Here is a 14,235-nt window from a genome sequence, read left to right on the forward strand (position 1 = left end):
ACTACAAAAGAAGACATTCAAAATAGGTTCAATTCCTTAAGACTTTGGACAAGGAAGCTGGCAGAGCTAATACCATGTTTTATCATCAGCTAAGTGGAGTGATTCTTTGTGCACATCACCTATGTATGCTTCTGCTGTGGCCAGGAATTCTGGCATCACTGCCTGGCCACACCCTGCCCAGCATGGCTCCTCTGACTTCTTCATGTCTTTCACCATGCTATTTCTTCCATTTGGACTTGCCTGCCTGGATATGAGCCATAGGATCCAACAGCTCATGGAGGGAGGTAATGGTAGGGAAGCACTTCCCAGCTGGAGGAGGGGACACTGAGCAGACAGAAGTAGGGAACCAGCACCCACTGTCTCCAATCACACTCTGGATTGTAAGCTTCTGGGGGCAGATGGGGCTTGCCCAAGCTTTCCTACACAGCTGCCATTTTCCAGGGCATGAATTTCTCAGGTGTCTCAGTCAGTGCTTCCCAACCTCAGTGCTTTGGTTGTTTCTGCATGGGTTTCTCTATAAGACCATGGGGAAGAGAAGGTGGAAGCACCAATCTGAAGGTGATATGTATACACTCATCATATACCCTCATGCATTTCCACATAATTTATCTATAAGGTGAGGGGGCTAGATGATTATGTGTGCATATAGAGCATGAATTTCATAAATCTTTGAAATGGAAGTGGTAGTTCCAGAGATGTTAGGGAGCAGTGAATTAATAGTGCATACAACAGCACTCTAATTGACTGAGAAGTGATATTAGAATGCAAGGTACTTGTTCTCATTATAGAGCATGACAGGACAACCCTCAGGACCCACAGAACTTCTGTGAAGACAGAAATGTTCTATCTTCATTGTCCACTGTAATAGCCTCGAGCCCATGTAACTAGTGAACATTTGAAATGTAACTAGAGAGACTAAGGAACAGACTTGAATTTTTTTAATTCTATTTATTTTAAATTTTTAAAATTTAAACAGCCACAGGTAGCTAGTAGCTATTGGATTGGATAGGGCAGTTACAGAGGTTTCCATTTTAGTCTTTTTATTAACAATATGATGTCAATCTCATCTGCAAGTCCATTGATGACCAGTCTTAGGACACATGGGTCCTCTGGGAAAAGTGATTTCCAGGAGTGCCTTGAGGCCAGAAGGGAGTGTCCTGTTCAGCCCTCTGACCTTGTAGCCTCCGACATCAGGGGCTAAGCAGCTGCCTGATTACCATGACTGACAGTACACCAAATGCCAGCAGTAGGACATGAAGCATTTTTTCTCACTCAGTGTTCCCATCTTAGTAAAAACATGGACATTTCACGAGATGCTAATGAAAGACCTCTCAGCAGGGCCTCATGTTCACACATAAAACAAAGGTTGGCTTGACACCTGCCACAGACCAGGCCCTGGTGACATGACAGTGCAGGGCAGGCGCCCCACCCTTGGTGAACCTGGCTCTGTGACCGTTAAGAACACATACTGAACATTGTTGCATGCCAAGCACTGTTTTATTTGATTTAGATAGAATATGCTCTTTCCTCCTGAGAATAATTCCAGGGGGTATAAGCAGTAGCCAGCTTTGTGGGACCCCAGCTTGTGGATGGCAGCTGTGATGCCCTTACCAGTGCCTGAATAACCCTCACCATGCTGAGCCGAGCCTGTGCGGATGGTTGGAGGAGGGAGAAGGACAGGAGGGAAGAACTGGGTCTTTGGTGGTGCCTTTGCTGCTGCAGATATGACTAAGGACAGCCAGGAGCGCTCTTCTGTGCAGGCTGATTTGAGATGTTGGTTGTTTTATCCAGGTCCCTAATAGGAAGTAGATGACCGCTCCAATGAGTGTGGTTTCAGGAAGCTTGGACCACAGAGGACTAATTACAAAGGAGGGGCAAGGGATGGGGCCTGCTGTACCTGGTGCAGGATGGCGCATGGGCCTGAGGCTGGGATGCACCTATGGGGACTGCCAGGGATGGTGAGTAAGGGACCTAAAAAGGAAGGGGTAGGGCAATAATCATGACCTCATCCTCCCACTTTCTCCTCTCCCTTGAGTTTGTAAGGGGCAGGAGTACCCTGTGGGGCAGCCTACCCCAGGTCCCTGGGCCAGAGGCCAGAGTGGAGAGGGCCTTGGTGGAGAATTGTTAGCTCCCATTGAGTCCATGTGGTGAAGGCTGGTGGGCACGGATACCATTGTCACCTTTTCTGCAGTTTAGGAGAGACCGGCTGGGTAGAGGCCTGGGAAGTATCAGCTCTAGGTGGCAATTAACACCTCAGAACCATCAAGACTGTCTTCCCCAGACGCTACTACTATAGTACTACTGGTGGGAGAAGTGGAGCTTGGGCCCTGCTCTGAGGCTGGTGTTCCTCATGCTCTTCCTTGTTGTGTGTCTTTGGCCTTCTCTTCTCTAGACTAAAGTTAAAACAGAGTTAGCATTGCTTTATAAGATCTGCTTCCCAGGATTTCTCATTCTTGTATTTCTTTATTACCTAGCCCACTCACACCTCCCTGACGCTTCTCCAAAACTCCTACACTGAGGTGTTACTTCGAGTTTTCTAAATCCTGCTGAGTCAGAAGACCAGCAGACTGATGAAAACACAGATAAGTCTATTATAGACTCTGCCTCTGCTTGACCTGGAGAAATGACAAGGAAATGTCTTTACTGTGTCAGCTTTGTCTTTGATGGGACCAGAAGCAATTCGAAGTGCTTTGTCTTGAGTTCTTGGTGCATTTTCTCAGGCTGAGCTCCTGCCCACCACAGGTTCATTGCAGAAGAGGCTGCAGCTGCAGGGGCCAAGTGCGTCCTCACCCCCAGCCCCACCTGGATTGTTGACCCCATTGATGGCACCTGCAACTTTGTGCACAGGTGAGCATAAGCACGGGTCACCTCATTCTAGTGCCTAAGCTGTCCTCTTCTCTAATAGCTTGTCTTTCCTAAAGTAGTATTTTTGGAGGCAGGAGTATATAGCAAACCTCTAGTAGGCTTATAGTTTCATTACAAAGGTGATCAAGTCTTGATATTTTTAAAATAAGGTTTTCCATTTATGAGAAACTCTCAGAACATGTAGAAAATCTTCATTTGTTTAAAAGCCATTGTCTTTGTGTTGGGTTGGATTAAGAAGGATCTGTGGAGAAGCAAGCAAGTTTAGAAAGAAACATGTAGAGCCCAGCAGCTGCCAGAGTATGAGGTGTAGATAGGGCCATGTGGGAGGTGACTTTCCAGAGCCACCTTCAGAATGGGAGCAAAACCCATGTCACCATGAGATGGGACAAGGAACCCATCAGAAGCTGGTTAGGGCTCATCTGACTGGTTTAGTGCAACCAAAGAGCAGACGGTTTTAGAGAAGCCGGGGGCCACTGGAGGTAGGGGAAGGAAAGTGAGATATAGAGCTTGGGAGGTGACAGGGACATGGTTCTGGAAGCTCCGACCAATGGGACAGGTGCTGGAACTATACCCACTTGTCCAGGACTAAGGGCATTGAAAACACCGTCGTCTCCACAGAGCCCGGTTCTCCTATGGGGACATGCATAGAACCCCAGGACTGCTGGCACAGGTTCCTGGCCCATCCGCAGGTCCCTATTCACCAGGTTGGGACAGCCCATGGGTTTGCATCACTGGACCATACTTTGAGAGCTTCTGCCATAGATGACAAGGAAATGCTCCATTTTTCTCACTTAGTGATGAAAGCTAGATGATGGGGTCGTCACTCTTGTTACTGTCCTCTTATATGTTGCTGCAAACAGTATATTTGTATATATAAGTATGTAAACTAATTCTGATGTAGCATGTTAATCATCACCCTTTTTCTAAATGTGGTTTATCTTAAGAATTCAGCCAGTCATGCCCACACTGGTGACCCTTTTGTGGCAATTGAACAGTGCCATCTGGTGACAGCAGTAATGTCACCAGACTATAATTTAACTAAAGCTTGACACTTCCTGGGGAGTTTATGTGGAATCACAGATCTCCCCTCTTAGGTGTGTTTGCCCAGTGGAGCAGCTGTTATTTTTGTCTCACCTGCCATTCTAGTATGCTGGTAACGAAGACAGAGCCAGCCAAGCCCTTTGGTGTGGTGAAGGCCACACATCCACAGACCGTAGGGCCAAGGGGAACGTGGAGCCAGAGAGACAACTTAGAGAAGAGCATCAGTTGGAGAACAAGTTGTGTTGCTGACCCTTACAGAACACCATCAAGGTGATTCTCATGGCCTAAAGGCATCCAGAAGCCTTTGGCCACTACAGCTCAGATAGGACCTGTGTGTTCTTATCTCCAGTAGTGGCAGTGTTAGGAGTAAAGCCAGTGGGAGAGAGCTCCTCTGAGAGCTCTATGCACTCAGTGAGCCAGCCACCAATGTTGACAATGTCACACAGCTGCCGCCTCAGCAGTCAGGGCTCAGATCTGTGTATGACTAGTTTCATAGTTTTTTTGTAGGTTAGCAATACCCAGCCTTTCCTTGTTCCTACTTGTTGTTAAGCTCTGATGATCTTCACATAAAGGAAAGATTATTTCAAAAACACAGAATAGCAACAACAAACTCAGAAAATAAATCACGGGGAAACTGTGACATCACAGCCAGCCTTCAACCACTGTGGCTCGTGCCTGCTGTTGGTTACTTGGGCACTCACATGAGTGATAGGGTGATAAGGGTTGTTGTTGTCTCCCAGACCCATCCTCTGGGAGGGTGGATGCTGTGGTCTGGGGCCTGTGATGTCACCTCCTGCAGGGGTAGGAGGCACCTCACTCCACTTGGGACACGAGTCTGGCCTTTTTGGAGGTTTCAGCTGTCTCTTTAGGTCTCTGAGAACCAGAAAGCTGATTATTATTGTATGGTCCCTCTCAATTGGGTACTTGGTCATTGTTGAATTCCATCAATTTTGCATGACTTTCAGAATATCAACTTTCTTTCAAGGTCAGCTGACTTACAACGTGGTCAGCTAAGCCTGTTTATTTTGGAAACAGTTAGTGAAAATTGTGGGAAGTAGTTTTTAAAAAAACAAACCCATCTATACTATAGAAAGTTCCTTCTGTGCCATGAGTGATGGTACTACACAGCCACACAGAGGATCCTAAGTGCATGCAAGAGGTTTGCAAGAGGCCATTTATGTTTTAGAGTGCAAATCATTCTGTTTTCCTTTGCAGATTTCCAACCGTGGCAGTAAGCATTGGATTTGCTGTGAACCAAGAGGTACATAGTGGGTGGGGCCCTTGGTCCCTGGGGCCCCAGTTCAGGTTTCATTTAGTCATCTTCCTTTTTGGTTCTGACCTCTGCACTCCTGTTTTGCTCTCTTTGTCATGTGCCTGAATCATGACTAGTAAGTCCAAGCATGTGTTTTTCAAATCTGAGAAAGTAAACAAATGCAAACCGGTTTGGGGGTGTGCAGGCTTGGGGCTCTGTGGCTGGCCTTTGTTAACACCGTGCTTTTTTTTTTCTGACATGGCCGTGGAAGGGGAAGTTCTGAGCAAATTGTCCAAGTCAGTCTCCATCTGACCCCTGGGGCGTGTGATTTAGTTACACACAAAAAGAACTATTTTGGGAGGGCATTTTTAATCCCAATATTCTATTAATTCTTCTTTATCTTCCTCTAGCTATTAGTGTGAGAATGTGGCTGTTTCAGGGTTCCCATAAGCCCTCAGAACTAAGCAAGATCAGAGGGCCTGCAACAAAGGCGTGGGATAGAGTCTTAAACTTTATTAGTCAGTTTAAGCAATAACACTTAGAAAAGCCCTAATTTCTTTGTAGTTACTACACTTACATTTAAGTGAGACTGGGGGCTCAGTGTTTTTCAAAAGAATCCTTCCTTTACAGCACCATTTTTCATCTTAATCCTCAGTGTTACCATAGATTCCCTAACATGGAAACTTAGAGAAGTTTATACCCGTGTAGAAGTACTTAAGATTTTTAATATTGAAATTTAGGTAAGGAATTAATTACTCACTTGCTTCTCTATTAAATGTTGTCATTGAACCAAGTGGCGGATTGAGCGTTCACCTCAGAGGGTGATGCTCATCACCACAGTGTCAGTAACTGAGGGAGAGGACCAAGTGCTGTGGTCTGGCAAGGTCACCCGCTGGCAAAACCACACCCTCTGATGGGTCTGGTGTGTACAACTGCACAAGTGGTCTGGGCCTGTAGTGGATGGCCCCCGGTCAAAGGGAGCATCCCACCCTTCCCTCAAGGCCTCAGGGCCACCTGCTGGCCCCAGGGGCACAGGGCCCCCACAGTAGGCTCCCTGAGTCCAGCCCAATTCTGGGACTGACCTGGTACTTGGGAAGCTCTTTAAAGCCAGAGTAGTGGAAGGGGGAGGATGGTTAAGTATTGCTGGAAGGCTATAGGCCCTTAGTAAGTGCTGGCTGAAACATCCTTCCCAGCAGTAAACCCAATTCCTTCCCACAGTGGTCAAGCTCAGCTAGGGCCAGCAGAAACTTTCCTGAGGCTTCTGGTCTGGGTCTCTCTTTATTTTCCAGAGAGATGAATACTTAGCTAACCTCAAGCACACTTGCTCTTGTTAACCCTGAACAGTGAGAAGTCAGTAGAGGAAAGGAACAACAACACATAGGGTCAGGTAGCATTTTTTTCATACTCACCTCCTTTTTTTTTTACCATCAGTAACTGTGGCCCATGGCCTCATTGCTGATTTATGGCAATGCTGCTGCTGGTTAGCATATGCTCCCTCAGGGCAGAGCCCCCTTCCTGAGTCATAGCTCTCTTCCTGGGACTGCCCTTGGGTTCTGTGATTCTGCTAACATTTTTTGTTCTTCGAACATCAGCAATTTTGAGAGGCTCTTGTGGAGTTTGATTAGAGGCACAAGTAACCTCACTCCACCCCCCAGAAAAAAGTAGCCTTTCTAAAGAGTCAAGCTTTTTCAGTAACTTTTAGTTACTAATGTTTATGATGTTAAGTTTTAATGTGTTTTTTTTTTAGTTTTAGTATATTTTTAAATACAGTAATTTTTAAGAAATCTTGTTTTTATGCCATTTTGAATCTAGATGCTGATTTTTTAAATTCCCTTTTGTATTTTCTATCACATCATCATTGCATTAGTTAGAACACTTAGAACACCTTCACCTTTGAATTACTGTGTTATTTTCTGTACTCATTAAATGAATGGCACTTGTTTTCTGTACTGCACCTGCCCCCCCAGCTTGAATTTGGAGTGATTTACCACTGCACAGAGGAGCGACTGTACACGGGTCGGAGAGGCCGGGGTGCCTTCTGCAATGGCCAGCGACTACAGGTCTCCGGGGAGACAGGTGGGGCTTTATGCATCTTGTCACAGTTCACTTCAGATTAAGAAATGTCAATGGAAAATGCCAAAAATCACCATTCCCTGCGACAGTGGTGAAATCTCCTGCTGAGAGTTCAGTCTCTTTTTAGGGACACCATGTCCCTGAATAACTAGAATTTGAGCCAGTTCTGTATCTTAATGTTTTTGTCAAGCTGGCCAGAAGCTTTAAGTAGTCTCATTCTATTTTGTACTCACATCTTTCTTCTTCGGTACTAAAAGAAATCCAGTCATTAGTTATGATTTGGTCTCTAGCAGTCCAATGAATGCCACAGAGTCAGAAGCATGCTGTGGCCTCACCTTGTTCAGATGAATCCCAGTAATCATGTCACCTGGATGATGTCACCCAGGTACAGTCTGTGGCTTCCTGGGTGTGGACTAACTATCGCTGGCTTCAGTTTCTGTGAGAAGCCATATACACAAGTAATGTTTTCACTCACCACCAATGTTCCATTGTCATTGTTATTCCTAAAGCAGAACCTCAGGGGCATCCAGTAGTTCTTATAAAGGGACTATGTTATACTTAGTCTACATATAACTGTATCAATAACAATATGCTGGTTTAGGTGGTTTACTCTTTTTGTTCCCTCTCACTGAGAGAGGGATTAAACTGATTAAACTGGTGATATTTTAGCATTTTGTAGGATACTGTCAGGGACAGAAAATTACAAGACAAATAGAAGAGCCCAAGACTAGGAGCAGTGGGATTAGAAGACTTTAAAAGATCCATAATGTTTATGTTTGGACATTTTTACTAACTTCTCACTTGTGTGTTTCTTCAGTGGGACATCATAAGGTCCCCCTCCCCTCAGTTGTCTCATTTACCCATCATGGAGTCAGTTTGTGGTGTCAACACTTCTCTGAGCTCCTCTGCCTTCCTTACTGCCTCCCTCTACCCATTTCCAGCTTCTCTTTTAAACATTTCTTTCCTTCCCTGGCTAGTGTGGCTCAGTGGATGGAGTGCCGGCTTACAAACCAAAGGGTCACCTGTTCAGTTCCCAGTCAGGGCACATGCCTGGGTTGCAGGCCAGTCCCCAGTCGGGGCCCCTCAGGAGGCAGCTACATATCAATGTTTCTCTCCCTCTTCTTTCTCCCTCCCTTCACCTTTCTCTAAAAATAAATAAGATCTAAAAAAAATTATTTTCTAGTGCCCCTTTTCCATTGTCTATTCATTCTTCCTTTACTTCCCCCTTGGATGACACCTATGAGCCTAGGTGGCCCCAGAGGCAATGAGAGGTATGCTTTGCCCTCCAGCTGCGCCTCATCTGTTGAGGGAGTAAGGCTGTCCAGCTGTGATCCACAATGATCTGGTGAAAGCAGCAGCATCCATGAGCCCTGCACTGTTACTTTCTTATATTTGGGTTTCTATAATACCAAAGGCATTGATCTAGGTGCAGCAGGAAGTATTTGCTTATTTGCGGTGGCACAAACTCCTCCTTGCAGTGTTATTATCCCATGAACAGCTGGTCTGTTAGGGAGGCAACCTGTCATTGTATGAAGGTTGGAGCAGAACTGTCTTGGGGAGTCTGAGGGGGCTCCCAAGGAGGCCCATGAGAGTCATGAGCACACCCAGGGTGAGAAGGGGAAACAGTTACGATAGGCTTCAGACAGAGGTGGGAGAAGCAGGACATACTAACCAGTTACCACTTGAGTCCCAGCCCTGCCCCATTCCTCCCTCTCCCAGAAATGTTTTGTTTGGCTGTGTAAAAAGTGGGATTAATTACAGCCACACATGCCAAGAGGCAACCACTCAAGCTGAATTGTGTAACTAGGTAGTGAGAAGGCATATTATTAAATATGTTTATGTGAACTTTGCTCTATCTTTAGTCCGACTGTAACACTCAACTCTGTTCACACACACTCAACTCTCTAGTCAGCTGCCTGCGTTGCTCGGTAGTGCATTAGAACTTCATGTCCTTGTTGGGGCTCTTAGACCTCTTGTCCTGCACTGGTGCACCCCACCCATGTGGGCACTGTATTTGGCCCATCATTGGCCCTTTCATTCCAGAGTGTTAATTGCTCAGTGTTATAAACCCTCCTTGGCTACACACATGTTCCAAAACTCTTTTGTGATTTAAAAAAAATTTTTTATCTTTACCAAAGACATTTTTTTCATTGCTTTTTAGAGAGGGAGAGAAATAGGGAGAAACATTGATCTGAGAGGAAAAACAGCAATTGGTGACCTTTTCATACATGCCACAATTGGGGATCAAACCTGGTATGTGCCCTGACTGAGAATTAAGTCCACAACCTCTTGGTCTGTGGAACAGCACTCCAAAGTCCAGTGAGTGTTTCAACCTGGTCATTTTCTATTTTAATGGATGACTAGGTTTCTATGGGAAGTGATAGAGTATACTCTTTATCAGCACAGTCTTTAGGCACTGTGCAGACCTCGTTTCAAATCCTGATTCTACCACTTTCTAATGCTGTGGCTTGTCAGGTAACCTATCCGAACCTCAGTCCTCATATATAAAGTTATATGATGATAATTATCATCTTAATGAAAACTTTGAGGGTTAGATAAAATTATATATAGAAAGCACTTGGGAAACTCCCTGGCACACGGTCCCCCCCAAATCAGAGTCATTACCTTCTTTTAATCATTTTTTGGTTCTTTAGTCACAGTAGACATATAATATTATAGTAGTTTTCAGTTGTACATACCAATGATTAGACATTATATAGTTTACCCAATAAAGCTTGTACCCATCTGACACCATACATAGTTACTCAAATATTTTTTAAAATATATTTTATTGATTATGCCATTACAGTTGTCCCATTCCTCCCCTTCACTTCCCTCCCCCCTACATACCCCTCCTCTCATTCCCCCCCTTTTGTTCATGTCCATGTGTGACAAGTTCTTTAGATTCTATATTTCCCATAGTATTCCTGCCCTCCCCCCTGTCTAGTTTCTACCCACCATCTATGATACTTATTCCCTGTACCTTGTCCCCCCTTTTCCTCCTCCCACTCCCCTGTTGCTAACCCTCCATGTGATCTCCATTTCTATGGTTCCGCTCCTGATCTAGCTGTCCTCTTGGTTTGCTTTTGTTTTAGGTGTGGTTGTTAATAACTGTGAGTTTGCTGTCCTTTCACTGTTCCTATTTTTTATCTTCTTTTTCTTTATTTTTTATTTTTTTTATTTTTTAAATATATTTTATTGATTATACCATTACAGTTGTTCTATTCCCCCCCTTCATTCCCCTCCACCCGCACACTCCCTCCCCCACCATTCTCCCCGCCTTAGTTTATAACCACGTGTCTCAAGTTCTTTAGATTCTATATTTCCCCCACTATTCTCACCCTCCCCCCCTATCTATTTTCTACCTACCATCTATGCTATTTTCTGTGCCTTCTCCCCTCTTCTCCCCCTCCCACCCCCCTGTTTCTAACCCTCCATGTGTTCTTCATTTCTATAGTTCCACCCCTGATCTAGCTGTCCTCTTGGTTTGCTTTTGTTTTAGGTGTGGTTGTTAATAACTGTGTGTTTGCTGTCCTTTCACTGTTCATATTTTTCATCTTCTTTTTCTTATATAAGTCCCTTTAGCATTTCATATAATAAGGGCTTGGTGATGATGAACTCCTTGAACTTGACCTTATCTGAGAAGCACTTTATCTGTCCTTCCATTCTAAATGAAAGTTTTGCTGGATAAAGCAATCTTGGCTGTAGGTCTTTGGATTTCATGACTTGGAATACTTCTTTCCAGCCCCTTCTTGCCTGTAAGGTCTCTTTTGAGAAATCCGCTGACAGTCTGATGGGTACTCCTTTGTAGGTGACTGTCCCCTTATCCCTTGCTGCTTCTAGGATTCTCTCCTTCATTTTAGTCTTGGCTAATGTAATTATGATGTGCCTTGGTGTGTTCCTTCTTGGGTCCAACTTCTTTGGGACTCTCTGAGCTTCCTGGATTTCCTGGAAGTCTATTTCCTTTGCCAGACTGGGGAAGTTCTCCTTTATTATTTGTTCAAATAAGTTTTCCACTCGTGGCTGTTTCTTTCCCCCTTCTGGTACCCCTATAATCCGGATGTTGGAACGTTTAAAGATGTCCTGGAGGTTCCTAAGCCTCTCCTCATTTTTTTGAATTCTCATTTCTTCATTCCTTTCTGGTTGGATGTTTCGTTCTTCCTTCTGGTCCATTCCATTGATTTGAGTCCCAGTTTCCTTTCCATCGCTATTGGTTTCCTGGACATCTCCCTTCATTTCAATTAGTTTAGCCTTCATATGTTCCTCTAATTTGTGACTGTGCTCTACCAATTCTGTGAGCATCCTGATAAATAGTGTCTTAAATTGGGCTTCTGAGAGGTTGGCCATCTCTTGGTCGCTTCGAGTTATCAGCTCTGGGACTTTGAGTTCCTCTTGCGCCATCTTTTGGGCTGTTTGTGCCTGTTAAGTAGCAGGATTGGAGCCCTAGGTTTGCACCAGAGCAGGGCAACTCAGTCGCTGGGTTGTGACGTTGTATGTGGGGGTGGGGTCAAAGAGGTACAATGGCTGCCCTCTGCCGCCCGCTGCCTCGACCCCCACCGGCACCGCAACCACCACCGTCACCAGGCTCACGCGTTTTGTTCCACTGCACTCGAGTGTGCCACCGCTGTCAGCCCTCCACCACTGGGTTTGTCCCCTGGGGCCTGCATGGTCCATCTCACTGCGCGCGAATGTGCGACCTTGGTCAGTCTGCCCCGCACCCCGACTGCCTTTGGGCTGCCCGCGCGCCTAGCACCTAGGTCGGGGGATCTGTCCTGCCCGACCCAGCTCCGCTGCTGGTTCTGCCTCTCTTACCGGCCCCATTGAACGGTTAGTTGCTGTCGGACTTCTGTATAATTCCGTTTTCTGGTCTTTGGGTATGTCCTAGTTCTCCAAAACTTTTGTTGTAGTCAAACTTGGTTGTGGGAGAAGGCACAGTGTTTCCACCTATGCCTCCATCTTGGCGGAAGTCCTATCATCTTTTTCTTAGATAAGTGCCTTTAACATTTCATGTAATAAGGGCTTGGTAATGATGAACTTCTTGAATTTGACCTTATCTGAGAAGCACTTTATCTGCCCTTCCATTCTAAATGAAAGCTTTGCTGGATAGAGCAATCTTGGATGTAGGTCTTTGGATTTCATGACTTGGAATACTTCTCTCCAGCCCCTTCTTGCCTGTAAGGTCTCTTTTGAGAAATCAACTGGCAGTCTGGTGGGAACTTCTTTGTAGGTGACTGTCCCCTTATCTCTTGCTGCTTCTAGGATTCTCTCCTTCATTTTAATCTTGGGTAATGTAATTATGATGTGCTTTGGTGTGTTCCTTCTTGGGCCCACCTTCTTTGGGACTCTCTGAGCTTCCTGGATTTCCCAGAAGTCTGTTTCCTTTGTGAGATTGGGGAAGTTCTTCTTTATTATTTGTTCAAATAAGTTTTCCACCTGTTGCTCTTCCTCTTCCCCTTCTGGTACCCCTATAATTCGGATGTTGGAACGTTTAAAGATGTCCTGGAGGTTCCTAAGCCTCTCCTCATTTTTTTGAATTCTAGTTTCTTCATTCTGTTCTGGTTGAATGTTTCTTTTTCTTCTTGTCCACTCCATTGATTTGAGTCCCAGTTTCCTTTCCATCACTATTGGTTCCCTGTGCATTTCCCTTCATTTCAATTAGTTTAGCCTTCATATGTTCCTCTAATTTGTGACTAAAATCACCCAGTTCTGTGAGCATCCTGATCACCTGAACTGTGCATCTGAGAGGTTCACTATTTCTTTTTCACTTAGAGTTACCAACTCTTGGGCCTTGAGTTCTTCTTGAGCCATGTTTTGGACTGTCTGTGCCTGTTATGTATGAGGAGCGGAACCCTAGGTGTTCACCAGGGTGGGGCCCTAGGTGTTCACCAGGGTGGGGCAATCCAGTGGCTGGGTTGTGACTTTGTATGTGGGGGTGGGGCCAAAGGGGAGCAATGGCGGTTCTCTCTGCTGCCTCCTGCCACCGGGGCCCGGTCTGTCCCACTGCTCAATCCTCTGCTGGTTTATCTGTGCGCAAGTGTGTGATCGCGGTCAACCTGCTGCCCCGCGCCCTCACTGGGTCCACCCGATGCTACCCCAGCTGCCTGGGCACCTGGGGTTGGGGGATCTTTCCTGCCCAACCCTGCTCCGCTGCTGGCTCTGCCCCTCTTACCAGTCTGGTTGAACGGTTCGTTGTTGTCGGACTTACGTATAGTTCAATTTTCTGTTCTTTGGCTGCATCTTTGTTTACTAAACCTTTGTTGTATTCAAACTTGTTTGTGGGAGAAGGCACAGTGTTTCCACCTACGCATCCATCTTGGTGGAAGTCCTAGTTACTCAAATATTAACGACTATATTCACTATGCTGTGTTCTACAGCTCCATGATTATTCTGTAACTACCTCTTTGTACTTCTTTTTTTTAATTTTATTCTATTTTAATTGTTATTCAAGTACAGTTTTCTGTCTTTTACATCCCAGCCCACCCCCCCCCCAGCCCTTCCCACCTCCCTCCCATTTTCACACCCCCTAGTTTTTGGCCATGTGTCCTTGATACTAGTTCCTGTAAACCCTTCCCTTTTTCCCCTGAAATCCCCTCCCCTCTTCCCTCTGGTCACTGTCAGCCTGTTCTCTCTTTCAGTGTCTGGTTATATTTTGCATGCTTGTTTGTTTTATTGTTTAGCTTCCTGTTAAAGGTGAGATCATATGGTATTTTTCCAACACCTGGCTTATTTCACTCAGCATAATGCTTTCCAGTTCCATCAATGCTGTTGCCCAGGGTAGTAGCTCCTTCTTTCTTTCTGCTGCATAGAATTTCATTGTGTAAATGTACTATAGTTTTTGGTCCATTCATTTACTGATGGGCACCTAAGTTGCTTCTAGCACTTGACTATTGTAAATTGTGCTGCTATGAACATTGGGGTACATCAGTTCTTTTGGATTGGTGTTTCAGGGTTCTTAGGATATAATCCTAGCAGTGGAATTGCTGGTTCAAAAGGCAGGTTCATTT

General features: G+C 45.3%; 1 protein-coding gene across 3 annotated transcripts in view; it reads left to right on the top strand.

Moving 5' to 3' along the window:
• Positions 1-14,235, top strand: part of IMPA2 (inositol monophosphatase 2) — a 77,851-nt gene that overhangs the window by 35,191 nt on the left and 28,425 nt on the right. For all 3 annotated transcript variants that reach the window (XM_037067609.1, XM_037067610.1, XM_037067611.1), the window contains 3 exons: positions 2,743-2,847; positions 5,122-5,167; positions 7,126-7,234. In XM_037067609.1, coding sequence (XP_036923504.1) covers positions 2,743-2,847; positions 5,122-5,167; positions 7,126-7,234 — 260 coding nt within the window. The remainder of the gene's footprint in view (positions 1-2,742; positions 2,848-5,121; positions 5,168-7,125; positions 7,235-14,235) is intronic.

The sequence above is a fragment of the Sturnira hondurensis genome, unplaced genomic scaffold, assembly GCF_014824575.4.
Source record: "Sturnira hondurensis isolate 20B ecotype Veracruz unplaced genomic scaffold, ASM1482457v3 Scaffold0017338, whole genome shotgun sequence".
In the NCBI taxonomy this organism is placed as follows: Eukaryota; Metazoa; Chordata; class Mammalia; order Chiroptera; family Phyllostomidae; genus Sturnira; species Sturnira hondurensis.